This window comes from Solanum dulcamara, chromosome 12, assembly GCF_947179165.1.
Source record: "Solanum dulcamara chromosome 12, daSolDulc1.2, whole genome shotgun sequence".
Taxonomy (NCBI): Eukaryota; Viridiplantae; Streptophyta; class Magnoliopsida; order Solanales; family Solanaceae; genus Solanum; species Solanum dulcamara.
In genome coordinates this window covers 64,060,206-64,081,266 of record NC_077248.1, presented here as the reverse complement: position 1 = coordinate 64,081,266, position 21,061 = coordinate 64,060,206, and the positions used below count along the sequence as shown (strand labels likewise).

The 21,061-nt window shown below is 34.0% G+C and overlaps 1 protein-coding gene and 6 non-coding genes across 7 annotated transcripts; all 7 read left to right on the top strand.

Moving 5' to 3' along the window:
- Positions 1-1,795: 1,795 nt before the first annotated feature.
- LOC129876851 (uncharacterized) lies at positions 1,796-13,034 on the top strand. The gene is made up of 2 exons (XM_055952332.1): positions 1,796-2,263; positions 12,161-13,034. The coding sequence occupies exons 1-2, from the start codon at positions 1,894-1,896 to the stop codon at positions 12,853-12,855; spliced, it is 1,065 nt and encodes a 354-aa protein (XP_055808307.1). The 5' UTR covers positions 1,796-1,893; the 3' UTR covers positions 12,856-13,034.
- Positions 13,035-17,929: 4,895 nt separating this feature from the next.
- Positions 17,930-18,088, top strand: LOC129878010 (small nucleolar RNA snoR134). The gene has a single exon (XR_008763712.1). It is a non-coding gene; the product is annotated as a small nucleolar RNA snoR134 (small nucleolar RNA).
- A 248-nt stretch (positions 18,089-18,336) lies between these two features.
- Positions 18,337-18,424, top strand: LOC129878007 (small nucleolar RNA U36a). The gene has a single exon (XR_008763709.1). It is a non-coding gene; the product is annotated as a small nucleolar RNA U36a (small nucleolar RNA).
- A 67-nt stretch (positions 18,425-18,491) lies between these two features.
- LOC129877989 (small nucleolar RNA Z223) lies at positions 18,492-18,583 on the top strand. Its single transcript, XR_008763694.1, has one exon. It is a non-coding gene; the product is annotated as a small nucleolar RNA Z223 (small nucleolar RNA).
- A 100-nt stretch (positions 18,584-18,683) lies between these two features.
- LOC129878009 (small nucleolar RNA snoR117) lies at positions 18,684-18,768 on the top strand. The gene has a single exon (XR_008763711.1). It is a non-coding gene; the product is annotated as a small nucleolar RNA snoR117 (small nucleolar RNA).
- Positions 18,769-19,169: 401 nt separating this feature from the next.
- LOC129877990 (small nucleolar RNA Z278) lies at positions 19,170-19,287 on the top strand. The gene has a single exon (XR_008763695.1). It is a non-coding gene; the product is annotated as a small nucleolar RNA Z278 (small nucleolar RNA).
- A 78-nt stretch (positions 19,288-19,365) lies between these two features.
- LOC129878002 (small nucleolar RNA snoR97) lies at positions 19,366-19,475 on the top strand. Its single transcript, XR_008763705.1, has one exon. It is a non-coding gene; the product is annotated as a small nucleolar RNA snoR97 (small nucleolar RNA).
- Positions 19,476-21,061: the final 1,586 nt, after the last annotated feature.

Sequence of the window (21,061 nt, the reverse complement as noted above, 5' to 3'; positions counted from 1 at the left end):
CTTTTTATTGAACTAAAGCTGAATCAATAAATATATATTTTTATAGAATTATTTGTGATAACGTATTATCCTTTTGTTAGGAAGAATTATGATAATTTTAATAATCTTCACAATTTATCACATATAGTATTCCACATTGCTTTCAATCCACTCCCACCCCATCCCTAGCATTATAGCTTTCGTCCCAACCACCTCACCCCCGAATTGCACTTTCAATTCTGATAATATTTATCTAAGTTATATACATTACATTTTACATTATATTTTCTACATATATATCGAACACAACAACAACAACAACAACAACAACCCAGTGAAATCCCACAACATGGGTCTGGGGAGGGTAGAATGTACGCAGACCTTACTCCTACCAAGGTAGGACGGCTGTTTCCTAGAGACCCTCGGCTCAGTAAAAGCATAAATGCATAAATGCATTAGAATAGGAAATTAAAAGCTTTATGAGAAAAACAACAAACAAATAACGAATAGATAACAAATAAATACAAATAAATAAATACAAATAACAAATAACGATTAAATAAATAATGATAGCGTCACAGGTTTAATAGAGTAATCAAAGCATAGAAAGTAATAAATAATAACAGAAATAACAGAAATCAGAATTCACAGCGCAAGAGATCGTAATGCACTACTACGCCTATGAATAGAGAAGAAAAACAAGACTATGAACTAGCATTCTACCCTAATGTGGGTCCTCCACACCCTCCTATCTAAGGTCATGTCCTCCGTAAGCTGTAACTGTGCCATGTCCTGTCTAATCACCTCTCCCCAATACTTTTTCGGCCTACCCCTACCTCTTCTGTAACCATCCATGGCCAGCCTCTCACACCTCCGCACTGGGGCATCTGTGTCTCTCCTCTTCACATGTCCATACCATCTCAGTCGCATTTCCCGCATCTTGTCTTCCACCGAGGCCACTCCTACCTTGTCCCGAATAGCCTCATTTCTAATCCTGTCGCTCCTGGTGTGCCCACACATCCATCTCAGCATTCTCATCTCAGCAACTTTCATCTTTTGAATGTGAGAAGTCTTAACTGACCAACACTCCGCCCCATACAGCATAGCCGGTCTAACCACCACTTTATAGAACTTGCCCTTAAGTTTTGGTGGCACATTCTTGTCACACAACACTCCGGAAGCGAGCCTCCATTTCATCCACCCTACCCCAATACGATGTGTGACATCATCGTCAATCTCCCCGCTGCCTTTCATGATAGACCCAAAATACTTGCAACTACTTCTCTTTTGGATGGCTTGAGCACCAAGCCTAAAAAAGACCTTGATATATATCGAACACAATAAATAAATAAAAAATAAATAATTAAAAAAAAAGACCCTTTGATCAACTTAATTACAAAAAAATGGCCAGTTTCTTCGTAGACCACCGTCGTAGTCCTTGCTTTTGTTGTTGTCTTCTGCATCGCCCTTGTTCTTCGTTCTCCTCCTCTTCCTCGTCCTCCTTATTAAAAAATTGATGTACCATAAATGTTAATCATTTTGATTAAATTATATATCAAAAATTTAAAATATCGAGAGAATTTTATATCTAAAATTTGGGACTGTTTAGAGGTGATTTTGAGTTGGTCAGAATTAAATACTCAGTATATACTTTATATATAGTTTAATTATATTCAACTTTTTTGTGTGTCTCATAATATTTAATCAATGTATAGCACATATATAAATAAGTTATATTATATAATCAATGTATATATTTTTAAAATAATTTTTAACTATTTTTTATGTAAATAAAAATACACTATATTTGTTGCCAATTAGCATTACTGGATGAATTTTGCAGAACCCCCAAAACCCCCACTCTTCCTAGTGAGCAATTTTCTGGTAATGGCGGCACTCTAAAACACCAAAACAATGTCGATTATCCTCTCTGCTTTCTCATCTTCAACCCCATTTCTCAAGGACCATATAAAATCCTCAAATTTTCCTTTAAACGCTTGCCCTCGTAATCAGATTCTTGATTTTCCCTTATCTGTAGCCAGAATTAAGACTCTCAAACTCGAATTGACACACAAATATTCCGGGCTTTTCGGCGGTAATTTTGCGTTTCCATTAAGTAGGAAAAATGGCTTTATTGCAAAAGCTGAGAGTAGTGAAGTAGATAACGGGAACAGTGTTGACAAAGCTGAAAATGAGGTCCGTGGAGAGAGCACAATGCCTGATAGATTCAGGTACTTGACGAAAGAAGCTCCTGATAAGCCTGTTAGATGGCCTTGGTTCATAGGTATGTCAAAAAAGCTCTATTGTGTATATGCTTTGTTATAATTTGTTTGTCTCGTTTTGGATAGGTATGTCAAAAAAGCTCTATTGTATATATGCTTTGTTACTATGCCTAGCATCCACTGATAACCTAGGATTAGAGGTGATAAGGCTGATGTGGTATCTCAGAAATTAGGATATATAAAATGTACCAAAATATCATTTAATGTTGTGATCTTAAACATGTCATGTGGAAAGTCACAAGTAAAAAGTTGTCCAAAAAGGAAAGAAACATTCTTTTAGAAATAGGCAAAAAGAAAACTAAGACTAATTAATTAAAACAGACGGAGTATTCTTTTTGTTGGAAACTTTTTTGCCTCAAATAAAGCAGAATGGATATAAATGCTTCGTAAAGTCGACCCCAAGTAAGCGTAGTTGATATGCTTGTTCGATGGGCTTGATTTATAGGTCAAAAGCTCTATTGTGTGTTCTTTTTTTGGACAAAATTTTCCCCAAATAAAGCAGAACAATGGATATAGATGAATCATATAGTCGACCCCAAGTAAGCATAGTTGATTGATTGATATGCCTGTTAGATTGGTTTATAGGTACGTCACAAGCTCTATTGTGCATTCCTTTTTGGGACAACATTTTCCCCAAATAAAGAAGAATGGATATAAATGATTCATGTAGTTGATCCTGAGTAGGCAAGTTGATTGATTGATATGCCTGTGAAACTAATCTTTCGGTAGTCTGATTGTACTCTAGCTTTGGTATTGTTGTATCAGAATTAGATTGCCCTTAGGTCTCAAGTTCAAATCCCAAACTAGGTTGAATTCTTCTCATCTGTCCAACCCTTGGTGGATAGTGTTATCAAGTACGTGTGCTGGTGGTGGGAGGTAGCAAATACCCCGTGGAATTATCGAGGTGTGCAAGCTGGCACGGATACCACGGTATTAAAAAAATTGGATTCCCTTACCAAAAGAAAAGAAGTCAGCTTTTGTTTTTTCTTTTTTGCTCAGTTCGATGTTTCAAATGCTGTTGTTTCCTAATTGAATGATATGAGAATTCAGAAAGGGAACAGATAAAAAAATTGAGATGAGGATAGAGATCATTCTGTGAAATGGACAAAGTCTGAACAAGTGCTGCTCTTATTTGAACTAAGCAAATAATGTGATCTTTGTAATATAAATGCAACCCACCTTGTTTGGGACTGAGATGTAGTTGTTTATTATTTCCTAGTAGCAGCTCAATGGCTTATGATAATGTAGCTTAATAATGGTAAAATAGAACTGTCTATCCTATTGTATGGTTGTAGTTAACTCTCATCTAAGATGGAATTATTGTCTAAACAAGAAATCTATGCACATTAGGATAAGTTAATCCAAGCATAACCGTAAGTATGACACTTTGATGAGAAAGCATAAGGAATGTCTTCAAAAGATTCATCTTCTATAGTACACATAACACATGCTACACAATGCTGCTATAGAGATATTGTTCAACATACTGCAATTACGTAATAGATATGTGAATTATTTAAAGCATACAAATCACATGGTTAAATTCGGCAGATAAAGACAATGAGAAAAGCTGATATAAGGGAGCTTGAAGGTCAAACTGAAGTTTGGTCTTTTAAAATTGACAGACAATGGTCAAAAAGAAACTTCTAAGTAGGCAAAGTAGGAAAAATGAATTGTGCAGTTCTCTAAAACTTTTCTTTAACACTGTTGTGTGTATCTCTATTTTCAATTAACCTTATTTCTTGATAGGTGAATGTGATTGACATTCATGACAGTTAGTTTCTTGATAGGTGAATGTGATTGACATTCTTTAAAAAAGAAAGAATGTAGCATAATATTCTCTTTTCAACCTGCCCCGCCGCGCCCAAACTCGCCCCACATAATATATTATTGTTTTCTTTTTTAAAGAAAAAGCCTTTTTTGAATGACTTTGATAGCTTATTATATCAAAGAAAAAATCACTGACGCAATAGCTGTAAAACATTGCATCAAAAGACAAGTGTTTGATTGTTTAGAAAATCTATTTGAATATATACAAAAAGAGTGATGATATAATAGAAGATTTAGAAGAGAACTGATTATAAAATAACAATTAATAACAAAGAATTAAAGTTAGAAAACACTAGGATTTTCAATCAGTCGCCTTAATTGAAAATTGAACTTGTAATAAAGTAATGATAGAAAGCTATAGTTCATAAATCATAAATATATATTAATCCTCAACTAACCTTAACCTATCACATAATCATTCTATAAATTCATGCATGTTTGAAAATCCACTTAAAGTGATCCCCAATAATAGCTAAACATTGGATTCTCACTTAACATAACGCAATGACAAAAGAAAAATAATTACTGATTCTTTAAGAATAAGAAGGATTAAGCTAATAAAATGCAAATAAAAGGTTAATCCGGTAAGTATATGATTACTGGATTTTTTTGCCTAAAGGTCCTAAACAGAAGATAAGTGAAAGAAATAGCTTAGCGATTTTAGCATTGGGTTTATTCCAAACCGGCAACCCGCCCTGCACCGCATGATTTTTATCAAAAAAATATTTAAACCTGCCCGCCTCACCCCACCCCGCCCCGCCCCACAAAAGCTATAACCTGCCCTGCCTCATTGCCATCCTTATTTTTAAAAGCACAGGTTGTCAAAAAATTCTTCTACAACTAGGGTTCTTCTTGTCTCTCTCATCCTCTCAAAATTGATCAAGGACTGATTCTTACTCTTCCTACTTTCCTCCTGAACTTTTGAGGGAAATCCTACTGAAACTTCTTGCTAAATCCTTAATTTGATTCACAATTGTCTCCAAATCATGGCATTCCCTCATCACCATTTCTTTTATCTCCACTTTCCTCTCCCAAACCCCATATACCAACACCCTTCTCATCAGGCATTACGTCAGTACTCACAATAAAGAGCACTATTCATTGTTTCAAGACTGTAAGAATCGACCCTGTTCCTTGGATTTCACATCAGAGCTGAATTTACAGTTCAATTGCCAACTTGGATTTTTCAGAATTGTTGGCAGCTGCAATGGCATCTTGTGTTTGTCTGGTGATTTGTTTGGTGAGTTGCAGAGTCTTGTTCTGTGGAACCCTTCTATTCAGAAGTTTATTACTTTACCTTTGCCTTTGATTAAGCCTCAGTTGCCTCATATGTGTGTTCTTGGATTTGGTGTTGATTTGATTGAGAATGATAACTATAAGTTGGTTAGACTTGTGTATCGTACGAATGATGTTGTTGTGGATAAGAAATGTCCTCCTGAGATTGAAATTTATTCGATTAATAGTGGGGTTTGGAGGAGAGTGATGGGTGTTGAGATTAAGCATTGTATGGTGGAGTTTATGTGGTCTCAGGTCTTTGTAAATGGAGCTGTACATTGTGGTTGCGAATGGTGGTGGAATTCGGAGTTTAGTTATGTCTTTTAGTATAGCTGATGAGGTGTTTGGGGAGATTATGTTGCCGGATGCTTTAGTTGGTGTAATTGCAATGGATTTATCGATTATGTTGTTTGAGGAATCACTTCCTGTTGTTAAGTATGAGAGGGAGATAGGTGGTGCTTCATGTGAAGTATGGGTGATGAAGTAGTACAGAGTTTTGGAATCTTGCAGTATATTGTATCGTATAAATTTAGTTGCAGATATGGAGAAAGTAGTTGGATTTAGGAACAATGGTGAAGTTTTGTTTTCAACTAGGCGTAATGATCTGGTTTCTTATGATCCAAATAGTGGACGAAATAGGGTTCATGGTATTCAAGGGAGCTCTTGCTCGTTTAATGTTCAGAATTACGTGGAATCACTTATTTTGCTTAAAGGGACAGTGTTGCTTCGGATGAATTGTTGGAAGGAGTGGGAAGTTTATAGACTTGTCGAGTAGCTGGATTACAGAATTTATCGATACAATAACGAAGAATGTGATCAGAAGGAAAGGTATTTTACCAAAGTTCATGGCTGTTTCAAGGTGGAAGTGAAAGATGTTTTATCAAATTTGGTGGACCTAGTTTAGTGCTATTTGATAATTATAATGTACTGAATGTTGAACTTTTTGCGTTATTAGTTGTTAGTGTACTCTTCTTGCTTTTTGATATATTTCCAGTTTAATTATTGTGATTCCTTATCCTAATCAAGCGATGGACCTTGTCTTTATCAGTCGATTATCATATTAATGTGTTGTAGTTACTGTGATGTTAGTATCTTCTCATTTTCATTCTTTTTGTTTTTTGAGCTAAATATGGTCAACTCTTTTAAGGTTACCAAATCCGGCATCTCCTTTCACCTAAAGTTGGCAGGGAATAAGGTGCTCTGTCTTATCAAGTGCAGTGGCCTGACTATTTGGCTAAACTATACACACATTCTTACCATCTCATTGCATCTAGTGTGATTTGATAGGCAGAATTTCCATACTTCTCCCTGATGTCTAATTGGTGTGTGATGAGGGAAATGCATAATGCTCAACCTAACTAGTTAACATTTCAAAGAGTACATATTTTTCACTTTGTAACACTAAGCTAGTGCTGGACATTTCAAAAAGTAATGGATCCTGTACAACAGCAAGAGAGATAGAGCCTTCTACAAAATCAGTGCTGCAAAAAGTTAAAGGATCTACACTTCAAAATATGCACTGATGCGACCTTCTCTTGAAAACATCTTCTATTTCTCTCATTCCAGATTTTTCAAACAATGTGAGCTAGGATAGTTCTCCATATCTTCTTGATACATTTTGCTCCCTTGCTACCTCACCACCAACTAATCAGGTCCTTAATTATGTACGGCGTCACCCATTGATTTCCTAATATATTTTGAAAAAAATAGGTCCCATAATTGTCTTGAAACTGAACAATTTATAAATAGATTGCCAGTATTGTCCTCCTCTTTTCCGCCCATGCAGTGCCGGCCACATAAAATCATCCCTCTTATCTGTAATTTTGATTTAGACAAGCATGATGGGTCGAAATACAGCAAAACCATCTAACTTCGGTGATTCAGTTCTCCATATTTGCAGCTGATAATAATGTAGCGTTCACTATCAAAGTCTTGCAACAGAAGAGTAACTCTTTCTGCTTCTCAGTGATCAATCCTAACTAGTTGAAATTGGATGAATCCTCTATGTTGATTAGTCTGTTGGAACTGGAGTTCGGTTCTTTTTTCTTTTCAATTATATGCAAGATCTCTCCTCTAGTCCGATATCCGTATATTAAAGCTGAAGCATGCAACAGAAACAACTCAGTGTAAGTTTTATCGTCAGGGAAAAAACACTATCCAAAGCAAATACAGCTCTAGTTGATTGAGTTCAACTTACATGGAACTTTACGATAGACGTCTTTGTTTCAATGAACATTTCTTTCGGAAAAAATGGAAACGAATACATCCTTTGCTATTCATGAAAAGACGGAATCTTTTTCATGTATAACAAGAAAACTATTGAATGTTTGCAGCGTTATTGTTATTGGAGTCGAAATCTTCTCTATCATAACCCTGCATTACCAGCTCCTTTGACGTGTTTCTAAGCTGCAACTCTCACTTTCTGTTTCTTCATATTCTAAAGACACCTTCAGTACAATACGGACATCTCACAAAGATGAAATTTCAGTGAATTGTCACCTGAACCAACCAAAAAAAACCTAGATAAAGTCAATCTTGATGTACTACCTAGCTGCTACCGGGGGCTGTTTTCATGTCCCTCTTGATCTCTCTTCTAAGTCCTTCCGCTTCCTCAAATCGCCCATTACTAGCATAATTCTTGCCAGTATCACAAAATAAGCAGGATTCTCAGGCTCTACTTCAAACAAAGCTCTTCTAGCAATTTCTGCGAGCTCGACTTCTCCATAAGTCCAACAAGAGCTCCCAAGCTTTCGCAGTCACCTTCACTGGCATTTTCCTAATAACGTCATACACCTGATGCAATCTTCCCGTCCTACTCAATACATCTATCAAACAAGCATCATGATTGCTGCTTGCTTCAACACCATATCGATCTCTCATACGAGAAAAGTACTTCTGTGCTTCATCAGTTAGTCCAGCATGACTACAAGCTTTCAAAACCCCAGGAAAAGTGATTCAATCGGGCCTGAAATTAGCCTTCTCCATTTGCTCAAAAACTTCAAGTGTTGTTCTTGGCTGCCCGTGAAACGAGTAAGCTGAGATCAAACTCCTCCAAGCAACCACATCCCTATTCTTCAGCTTTTGTTTTTCTGTTTTACTTTCTTTTGATAACAGTGGTGTTTGAGCTAGCTTGCTGGCAACTCGACTAATTCCATGGATATCTGCTACCTCCGCCAGCAAAGTGGATATGAATGATTCATATAGTTGCCCCCAAGCAGGCTTAGTTGATTGATTGATATGTCTGTGAATCTAATCTTTTTGTAGTCGGATTGTACTCTAGGTTTTTCTGTTTTACTTAGTTTGATGTTTCAAGTGCTGCTGTTTGCTAGTGTAATGTTATGAGAATCCATTATGGGAACAATTAAAATAAATTGAGACGAGGATAGAGATCATTCTGTGCAATGGACGAAGTCTGAACAAGTGCTTCTCTTATTTGAATGAAGTGGGAAAAACAGAAGTGATCTTTATAAAATGAATACGGTTATTTCCTACGAACAGTTCCATGGCTTATGATAATAACTTAATAATGGTAAATAGAACTACCTATCCTCCTGTTTGGTTCTGGTTAACTCTCATCTAAAATGGAAATTATAGACATTTCCAGGCGCAAGTCTTAATAGCCTAAATCGTGGATTGTCTATTAGCTTCTCTTCTCTTTCTATTTAGTAAAGCAGATTTTAGAAGAAAAACACCAGAAGGAGGAAATAAACTATATATAATTCCAGAAAACCATCCACTAGTTAAAAGTGGTCTCGGCAATCGACCCTAATTAAGTCATGCACATGATACGCCTCAACAGTCGACCCTAATTAAGTCATGCGCATGATACAATGTCATTCATGTCTTCTTTGACAGAATTGTTTCCTTGAGGATCTTTTTTCACTATTTACACTCTGTTCCAGGTGCCTCAGTTACCTTTACTTTTTGCACTAGTTTTTTCTGTTCTAGTCTTCTAAGGTTCTCCTCTTGTAATAGACAGTCTACTCTCTTCAACAGCACTGAATGCACGGAAAATGTATTTATTCATGCAATCAGCACACATAGATAGATTCTGCAGTACAAATGTATTCTTAAGTTTGAGAACCAGTTTAAATCTTGAGCCATGGGACAGGTGAATAATACACCTATAATATCATCTCACTGAGTACCTATTATTGAGTGGTATAGCTCCATAGAATCACAATCCCCCCCTTTCTCATTGTTATGTTTAAAACACACATTTTTTTTATATATAAGCTAATTTGTCAATTTTCTATTTGTGGGCACTGTTTTAGCTGAATGCGCAGTCCTGGCAGAGAGTTATGTAGTTGAGTTTAGCTGCTGCTGAGTTGGTGGGTGATATTAGTGGTAGTGCAACTACATTTTTGAGCCTTCAGTAAGGAGGTCACTGTTCTCCTAATCCAATGAATGCCACAATATTTTGAAGAATTCTTCAAACTTGATGTGGGTTTACTGTTATGTCTTTGTTTGGACTACATGATCGATACATAAGCTTAAAAGTATTAGCTTATGTCTCTGTTCTCTTAGTCCGATGAATGCCACAAAATGTTGAAGGATTCTTCAAAATCTAATGTGGTTTTACTGTTATATCTTTGTTTGGACTACGTGATTGGTATATAAGTTGCTTGATAATTGTTAGAATAGGAATAGGAATAGGAATATACAATCCTACTTAGAATAGGACTAGAAATAGGAATAGTATATAGTATCCTATGTGGTAAAGAATTATATTGTAGCTTTTATAAATAGGGTCTCTATGTACTAATGTAGATACACAATTCAATAATATGTTTCTCCTATATTTTTCACATGGTATCAGAGCCTCTACGATCTTGGTAGAGAATTAAAGAGCTTTTGCTGCCGGCGGGCGGTTATTATCCATATATGCGGTCTGTTGTCCAATGATTATGTTAGCAAAAGTTGAGTCACCGTTTCTCATATCTAATTTGTGTAGCATCGTGCCATTTTTTCGGTGACCACTTTCTCATATTCGATTTGCATAGCACCGTGCCATCTTTTCAGTAACTACTTTCTATGTTTCTCATATGCAATTTCCATAGAATCGTGCATCTTTCTGGTAACTACTTTCTTATATTTGATTTGCGTAGCACCGTGCATCTCTTCAAACTACTTCTCATATTTAATTTGTGTAGTACTGTGGATTTTTCCGAAATACTTTCTCATATTTGAGTTGCATAGCACAGTATGTGTTTTTGGTGATTCCTCATATTTGATTTTTATGTAGTTCTATGCATCTTTCCGGTGACTCCTCAAATCTGATTTGCGTAGCATGGTGCCATCATTTCAACCTTATCCATATAATTTCTCTTCTTCAGTAAGGTCTTGCCGTCAATTCGTCTCTACCCATATAATTTTTATTTTTCAGTAGGTTCGTGCCATTATTCCAACCTTACCCATATAATTCTTTCTCAGTAGGGTCATGCCATCATTCGACCCTACCCTATATAATATTATTTCTCAGATTGTGGCCACTTTCAGCCATCAAATCTAATACTTCAACGCATGATCATGTTCTGACTAGTTTTTGGGGGACTTTCTTGTTTAATGTCGATTCATCTATTGATTCCAAGATGTTCACATATTTTATACCAAATTTTGAGCACTTTTCGGCGACCTGCACTGTGAAGAAGTCTACATAGAGCAACCACCTAGTTTTGTTGCTCAAGGGGAGTTTAGTAGCCTTGTATGTCGATTATGAAGGTCACTCTATGGACTGAAACTATCTTTTCGAGCTTGGTTTGGAAAGTACAACACAGTAATTCAGGAGTTTGGCATGACTCATATTGAAGCTGATCATTATGTGTTTTATCACATTCTGCATCAAATTCAGTATTTCATAGAAAGACTAAGCACATTGAGATTGACTGTCAATTTTGTGAAGTCGAGTGATCAACTTGTAAATATCTTCACCAAGCCCCTCATCGGTCCTCGTGTTAATTATATCTGTAACAAGTTAGGTATATAGGACTTATATGCACCAGCTTGAGGGGGAGTGTTAAATAGGAATAGGAATATATAATCCTACTTAGAATAGGACTAGGAAAAAGAATAGTACATAGTATTCTACTTGATCGCGGATTAGGTAGAAGGCTAGTATGGATAGAATGGTATCTTGTTTTGTGTCGGTTTAGAATTGGTCGTAGGTCTAGGTGTGCCATTATAGTTGTGTTGTTATTGCCTTTAATTATCACATTACTTTGCTATCGTTATTGTTCTTGTCTTGTAAAATTTGCATTGCTTTTTTTTTTTTGCCATTATGCTATATATATTGTTTTTCTCTCTTATTTGGGGCTGTGACTTTTGAGCCGAGGGTCTTTCGGAAACAACCTCTCTATCTCCATGAGGTAGTGGCAAGGTCTGCGTAATCCTACCCTCCCCAGATCCCACTTGTGGGATTTCACTGGGTATGTTTTGTTGTTGTTGTATAGGATTGTATTGTAGTGTCTATAAATAGGGTCTTTGTGTAATAATGTAGATACACAATTCAATAATATTTTTCTCTTATATTTCTCACAATAATATTTTTTTAATACAAGTAGAAAGAAAGCCCAAGATACCATGAAGCTTTGGTGGGAAACTTGCTGGGAACATGTATCTGTTGTTAAGAGTATCATGTACTTGTTGATCATTTGATTTCCTTACGATTCTCATTTAGGTAGTAGATCACATTCGTGTTCTGTACTTTTCATGTGTAGCTCACTTATTTATGAATAAGTGTTCAAGCAATAAACATAGAGTACTTCACTAACTCGGTAATTGTTGTCAATGTGCAGCATTGGCCTTTCTTTTATATGCCTGGAGGACCGTCTTGTGGGAACTGGGTAATTGGAAAAAGGCTGTGGGTGCTGTCTTCCGATTTCTCGGTTACATCTCGAAACTTGCATTGGCCGTTGTATACTACTTCATAGGCGATCAGATCACAGCTGTAATTAGATTTATTGAATCAACAATTTACTCCATTCGAGCTTTCTACTCCGGTGTAGTTGCATATGCACCAGTACAAGAGCTGACAACAATCATCGTTTTGGCATCTTGTGTTCTTGCTATTGGTGACGCAGCAGTTCCAGATTCTGTGAACAGCCAACCATACCTTCTTACAGCAGCTGGAATAATGGGATTTGCTGCTGTCAGAGGCTATATTTCTGAGCTGTTCTTTTGGTTTATACTCTTGGGCTTGTTTGTCTTTGCTCGATTTATCAAAAAAAGAGATTATGTGTCTTCCGCAATGCCTGCTGCTGCTGCATTGGCTGCTGTGGGAGAGCCTTGGGTTAGACTGGTAGTAATGGTTTCATATGCTGCTTTGGCCGTTCTGCAACATTCTAAGACACCTTTGAACAAAAGTGAAGGTGAAACTACCAGTGCAGTTAGGAAGGTCCCGATTCCCCTGATATGTGCTGCATTGGCCATTGGTGTCCGACTTGCTGCAAAATGGGCTGGTTATCGGCATTTGACATGGATGATCGTTTGATAGAGCATTCTTAGTTGTTAGTTTCTACAGTGGCATGTTCCCTCATTTGGCAAAATTGCTTCTTGTACTTTGTACAACTTAGAGCTTATTTTTCTTTCAAATTTTGTTCTGAATGCACTAAAGTTGTCTTTGTTGCCTCTACACTAAATGAAGTTGCTCAGTTTTGACTTATGTTACACTTTTGGTCCATTGATACCTTTGCCATTAGCTAGTTATTATCTCGTAATTAAACTTGTTGTTAGCGGGAACTTCAACGTGAAACAGATGTACTCCACGTGTCCAAACTATTTGAGAATAAAGGTCAAAACTCTCAACGTTTGACTACAATGAAAATCATTCTTCGGTAGTAGCTTTGTTATGGATCAAGAGCAAAAACAGAACTTTTCCTAATGAATTAGATAAATATTAAACTTCATTACTAAAATAAGGTAAAATTACTCAATTTCAAATAATAAAGGATCAAATTTGACCAGTTTTTGCAACAACAATTTGGGAGAGGAAAGACAACAGGGGTCGTTTGGTACGTGGGATGAGATAAGCAAGTATATTCATGAGTTAGGATATTCCATGAAATTATTTTATCCACTTTCTATATAAGATATTTGTCACAATCCGAGACTACCCTTTAGTCAGGACACTATTTTTAGCCAGAAGTGACCCCAAGCTAACCTCATGGTTTGATATGATGCTAAGATTTAACATGAACAAGCAACATCTGAAGATAACTTAATACTAATGCAAAGGTTGCAATAGTCTATTAAAATCAATAGACAAATATTTGAATATACAAAAGCTAAAGCTAAATTGATACTGTGAAAAACTCTACTACGCCGATTGAAATTCGTACTAACCGCAACGTGAGTGTGAGCGTCTGAGCCTATATTATTAAACAATATAGGCAAAAAGTATGTGGTCAATACTTTGAATGTATTGATTATGTAAGATAAGCATGATAAATATGATAACTGAACATGCTAAATTGAACTAACATGACTGATGCAATGACCAAGTAAAATAACACGAGATCTGATAAATGCAATACTTAAATAACCGATGCTTGGTTATGCAATAATCTGAAATGTTGAACTGTGGGAGATACTAAAACCGACATATATACATGGAGTTTTATGTATAATCCCCATCAAAATGGCTCAATATACTTTGTCAAGGTATAAAGGCCGATATGAACTAATGTGGATTCACTAAGCTAATGTCAATAAAGACTAAAGAGCCGACCTCAACTGGTGGGAGACCTCTTAAATCATACGGTGGCATGTAGTTCTGGGACCTAGAGATTGCTACTAAAGGTCTCAGTGACCGTGAGCCTTCATCCCTAACTCCACTCATTGCTAAGTAAAACTTCTAACGAATATATGCAAATAACTTAAGATAGTAATAATTTGATAATAATGACTCATACTAGTAACTGATGATAATAACTGAGTAGCTTATGAATTATGATAAAATTGATAATAATTGAAAGACACTTTATTTGAAAGTATCTTAAATCATGAAACCTGATAATTTGAAACATGCATTTGAAAGAACATAATTCTGAATCATAAAAATACTTATATATTGAGGATTTATGAAAATACCATTTCAAAGCATGAAATCATAATTAAAATCATACAATTAAAGGTTATCTACGAAGAAGAACTAAGTAACAATAAAAACCCTGGATTTTGTAGAAATCATGAACTTGAAAAGCTAAGGTTTCTTTGAGACTCAATGAGTGAGAGAATATCCATTGATGAAATTCCATATACCTAAAATGAAGGACCTTAGCTTGAATTTCTTGAATGGGGATTTGAAGCTTTGAAATCCTAGTTCTTACTTGAGAGGAACCTCGAAAGTACTTTATCTTAGATTCTGAGTGTTATACGTGAGAGGGAGGGTTTAGGTCGATAATAATCTCCCTTAATCTCACTTAGAATAGGTTAAAATGACATTGTATATGAATTAAAAAAGTGAGAAAAAACCAAAACGATCTTGACTGAAAATTGTCGGAGGTCATCTATGAGGGCCATCTACAGTCCATGGTTCTATCTATAGACTGTAGATCTCTGTCCGTAAAAATCAAAGAGATATACCGAGTTTCTGAAGATTGATTCTATGATATCCATCTACGATCTGTAGATCAATCTACGAGTCGTAAAATGTGACATAAGAATCAAAGAATTCCTGAGTTTCTGAGATTTAGTTTAGGAGTCCTAACTATGACACGTAAAATCATCTACAACCCGTGGTCCTTGTTCGTCTTGTTCGGACAAAAATCCAAAATTCTGAAGTTAATCTACGATTCAAGTCTACGACTGCTAAAACTAATTACGATTCATAAACTTGACTCATAAATCTCAGCACAAATTTTATGTTTTTAAGTCTTATCTACGAATTCCATCTGCGATCCGTGATTCCATTTACGATCTGTAGATGGTGTCGGTAAATTCTAAATTTCTATAGACTTAAAATTTTCTAAGCTTCTGTTGATCTGATCTGGGTTAGAAATTTTTGAGCTATTACAATAGTAACCCCTCCATTTTAATACAAATGATGGGACAAAACAATTCCGAAATTAGCTAATATCTCAAATCAAAGATGAGATAAAGTCAATCACAAATTTTATCTCGAGATTATTATCCTTATCCACGTACCAAGCGACCACATTATAGTAGTGGGCCTATTGGCTATTTTATAGGGTATTTTACTTAAATCTCATAGTGAAAAAGCTCAATTACAATTTATCCTGATTTTTTTTATAATTACCCGAATTTCCTTTTTTTTTCCAGATTTCTGATACATACGAATGACGCTGATACATCGCGATTTGATACATAAGTCCTTTTCATGATACATCGCTAGTTGATACAAACAAAATATTGTAATATCAATAAAACTTATGAATCAACTTATAATACCTAATATATCATGAACACAACAAAAATAGCAGTAAAACTTATGTTTTACTAATATATTTTGTGTTTGATTTGTATCAACTAGTGATGTATCATGAAAATGACTTATGTATCAAATCGCGATGTATCAACATCATTTCTATATATCAGAAGAGGGATTTTTAAAATTTTTACAAATGATAGGGAATAATTAAAAATATAGGAATATAAGGTGTGTAATTTGGTAATTTTTTCTATTTTATACTATATCATTTCCTCTATAAAATTATGCTATATACGTTTAAAAATTCCACACCCTATTTCATTTTTAATTGTGCAAACAAATGTTTGAACTCTGATTGCTGTTAATAAAATCATTTGATACGAGAAAAATATTTTTATTTCAAAAAATGATACTTCATTATTCAATGTTCCTAATTTCTCAACAATGGCCATACATAACATTTCTCCTCTTCTTCTCCGTCTTCCCTCCCTCCTCCTACTCATACTCCTACTCCTTCTCCTCCTCCTTCTTTGTTGCTTCCACTTTTTCTTTAAAATTTAATGTATCACAAATAATAATCATTTCAAGCAAATTATATATCAAAAGATTTAAAGTATTTAGAGAATTTCATATCTAAAATTTGAGATTGTTTAGAGAAAATTTTGAGTTGATTGGAATTAAATAGTCAATATATACTTCATGTATAGTTAGTACATATTTTATATATATTTAGATTATATTCAATCTTTTGAATATATCATAATATATAGTCATTGTATAATTCATGTATAGTTAAACTATATTCAGTTTTTTGAGCGTATCATAATGTATATTCAATGTATACTTTCTATAATTTTTAGCTATTTTTTATGTAAATAAAAATATGACTATATTACTTTATTATATAAATATTTGAAACTATCTCTAAATTAATTTGGGCTAGATATCAATTCAAACTTTGACAGATTGACATAAGTCAAAATTTGAATAAATTAGATGGAATATAATTTCATGGGCTAGTTTATCGTCGTCGACCGGGCTCTCGTGTGGAAAGAAAGAGTGAGCTTCTTCCCTCCATTTGTTGGTCCAAGATGAGTTTTTGGCCAAAATCATCCTTAGAATAACCTTAAATTCAAACTACATTCTTAAAATATCATTTCTAGCAAGAAACACCCTCCAATATTTAAAAGTTGACAACTTTCATTCTTCTATTAAAATTTATCATGAAACTAACCGATCCTACAAAAAATAAGTCACCCGTTCATATTTAGTATTGTGAGATACGCCAAAAAAATTATCGTGAACTTTTTCGGCAATTGAGTTTAGCATTACGCAAAATCTTTTAATTAAGAGTTTTTTACATTTATTTTTCTATTATTTAATATTAAAAAACTTGTTAGTTGAAATATGTTTTTTCTCAATTGAATCTACTAGAAACGGTGTTTGTTGGAGATTTTCACTTCTAATAATGGAGAATGAAACTGAATGCAAAATATAATCAGAATTTTGATAATCTTAATAGCAGATTGCCCCAAAATATTATTGATCTAACTATAATTTGGTTTTGAAAAAGGTGAAAATAATTAAGCTCCAGCTTCTTTCAATTGGAAAATGATAAGAAGAGCAGATCATGTATCCTTACACCTTCCTAACTATTTTGTTTCAGCAATTACTAGTATCCAAATTTTTTAATATTCTTTTCTTCTAAAATTTTTTATAGCAGGTAATGAAATTATGCAGAAAAACTTTTGTCGATAGTCACATGAACTGCACATATTTTTGTAGAATCCCTTAATTTTTTAATAATATTTAATAAAAGGATGAAAATTATTAACTTTCAAATACGTGGAGAATATTTTGTGTCAGAAAATATATTTTAAGAATGTAGTTTGAATTTGAAGTATAGTTTAAGAATGTTTTTGGCCAAAAATTTGTCCAAGATCTATCAAAGGCGTTTATGCTATTAGCCCGGATCCACATAACATCACAATTAGGGTTTCACCGCCCCCTTTCTTCCTCTATATAAAGCTAACAACTCACCTTCATCAATATCACTTCTTAATCTAGCCTCCTCTACATAAACCCTAGCTTTTCTCCCTTGATCTCCAATGGCGTCTCAATAGTTTTTCAGTTTTTTCGCTTTTTTTTTTCTTCAATTTAAGCAAAATGTAGATCTCTGCACGTAGCCTCCCGGGCTCATCTGATTTATTTATTTGTACATGAAGTTTAGGAGCCCCAAAGCTCGTGCTATACGTTTTGCCATTAAGTGTTGCAGTATAGCCTTTTTGTACCTTTTTATCTATGGCTTATCTGTGTCAAATCAATGGCTAAATCAAAATCCCATTTTTACTACGTTTTTTTTTTGTTAATTTTGGTGTTTGCCTCATATCACCTTAAGCTTTTCTTCTGATTCAATGAAAAATATAGCTAGTCAACGAGGCATATAGAAATTGCAGTGTAACGTGGGGTTTATGCAGTATTTTCCAATTGTTTTACTCCTAAGTCCACTGCTATATTACTTAAATTAAGTTGCATAGACTCCAATTTCGATATCAGATGATAAATTTTGTTTCTTTTAGATTTTGGCTATGATTAGAAGATTTATCCGCGCTTCTGAGAGTAATCTATGAAGTATATGATAAAAAATGGTTGAATTTCTTAATATGAGCCTAATTTTTTCATTTTGCCTAGTAAAGTTGTGTTTTTTTGGGCTAAATAACTATTTTATTTTGTTTGAAATTTGGCAGTGATGATATAAATTCAGCTTTAATGCCAGTTCTGCTTCTGATATTCCGTGATCGATAGAGCTGTTCATATCTCTGAGCCTAGAAATTTATGTTTTTTACAATTAGTTTTTGTTTCACATAACATATTGACTCTTAATTAATTGACTTTATCTTTCTTGTTGTTTAAAATGTTTCTTAATTAGAGGCCTGTGATGTATGGTAATTGTCCGTACCATATGAGGAGCTTTAAGCTCCATTGATGTTATATTACCTTTAGCTTCTGAGGCTTTTTTAGTTTTAACTCTTGTGAATTTGGATTAGTCGGGCTCTTAGTCACTTGTTAGGAAACTCAAAAAAGATGAACCCCTATTACAAATTATTGGATAAGTAATCTTGAGACTAACTAATATCTCTTATCCTTGTATTTACTTGCTTAATCATGTTTAAGTTATAATTAGAAGGCTTCTTTATCTGGTGGTCAAAAAAATTCCATTTTTGATCAACTCGTTCCCTAGAAGCAATAGTATTTGTGTTGCTCTATAGTATTTTTCTCCTTTCATAACCCCTTTTTGTCAATTGTGTTTGGAGTATACTGTGGAGTAGCTACATTTTTAAAAAATTCAAAAAATATTTTCCATAAGAATTTTGTAACTTTAAAGAAGTTTTTTGGATTTTTGTTTGTCTAAATTTGCTTATGATGATATAATCCATGTAATATGAGTTGTAGTGGATCCAAGACCCTGCTTTGCAGGGGGAACCTCTTGGTGAAACTACATTACATATGATCATATTTGGATTCTTCTGAGGCTTTTATTTGACCATTTCAATTGAGAATTTTCATGTATGAATTGTTGATGAAATAATTGAGTTCACTATACCCTTACTCCTTTAAATTTGGGTTTAGGGTCTGATAAACTCATATAGAGTTTTCAGTGCTGTCATCAGCTTCTTCTTTTGTATCAACCATGTTTGGAGTTAAATAACAGCACTACATCTTTTTGTCTTTTGAATATATTGACAAGAATACTGTGTAGGTTCTTGATGTTCAAAAAAAATGTTGTTACACCTGGGTCTGTTGGATACACAGGTATATATTTGTTGGTGTTATTGAAGGTTGCTCAAAGGTGATAGAGAATATCTTATATTGTTCCATATCAAAGTCATTGCTTGATTATTAAGAAGAGAATCTGATCATCAAATTTGACTATTTGATCAAGTGGTCAAATTTGACTATTTGAATTGTTCTGGTTCAATGCTCTGCAGAATTGAATGTTTGGAATACCTAGAAAACAAAATTGGAGATAATTGGGATTCTTGGTCCATTTGTTGATTGGAGTTCTTAATTGGCCCTTAAACTATGACTAGTTTTTTGAGAAATTTTCAGATGAACAATTTTAATGAAATCTTTCAATTTCTTATTTTATTATGTTCAAATCTATTGTCTAAAATTATATTTAGCGAGAAAATCGTCTAAAGTATATTTACTTTTCCAAATGTTATAAAACAGGGAGTCTTGTAAAGGTTTTAGAAAAAAAAATACCCAATAATTATATTATCAAAAAAATATATGGACTTACACATGAAAAATTGAATAAATTGTCCAATTTTTGTAGAGTTGAATGCAAAATGGTGTGGATCATAGTGATGCTATGTATTGTTTCATGTAACCACGGATGGTCTTCTTAAAGTTTTGAATAATCGAACCAAATTGATAATTATATACTTAAAAATTATAATTATTTATATGTATAATATTAGTTTTTTGTAATTAATTAAAGATATTTTATATGTTTTAATTATTAATTTAATATTAATATACTCATTTTTAAGGCCTAACAATTCAAATCCAACTCTTAAGTCCAATTATAAATTCTAATAAACACTAAATAGTGGTCCAAGTCCAACAATCCAAGCCCATTAGCCCAACTTTCAAGCCCAATTCTAAATCTTAAATTTTTAATAACCACTAAGCACTTGAGCAGCATGCAGCAATATAAAGTAAAAGTTAAAATTTTAAAATACTAGTATCTGTTTTCCTTTTACATTTTTGTCCTTTCACGTTGGTTTTTCACAAAGTCACAGACTCACAGTCATAGATTAACACTGAAAGCTCAAGAACAACTTCAACCCAAGCATAAGATTGTCAAATTTTGATTGATAAGATTTGTAAGGAGTTTTTCAAATTTTAAATTGATTTTAAGTTGTTTTTTCTTTTTTTTTTTTGAATGTTTAAGTTGTTTTATTTTCTGTTTTGAACCTTTGTGGGTCGGGAGGAAAAAAGAATTTCATAAGAATTTGAAGAATGTAGAGAGAGAATATTTGAATTATCTCGGCTAGTTATAAATCGAATAATCGAATCAAACCGAACTAAACCGACAATAACCAAACCCGTGGTTATTATTTTACTTGATTTGGTTATGGTTTTAGACATTTAATAATCGATTAAATTGGTTTGGTTATGGTTTTAATTAATAACCGACTCAAACCGAACCATGAATACCCTAATGGGAGGTTATGGAGTGTTTTGTAAAAGTTTTGGAAAAAAGTGTTAGAAAATTATATTATTAAAAAAATTATTGATT

Coding starts and splice junctions, on each gene's coding strand:
- LOC129876851 (XM_055952332.1), top strand. CDS start 1,894: ATGTCGATTATCCTCTCTGCTTTCTCATCTTCAACCCCATTTCTCAAG. Junction 2,264..12,160: donor TAGATGGCCTTGGTTCATAG/GTATGTCAAAAA, acceptor GTCAATGTGCAG/CATTGGCCTTTCTTTTATAT.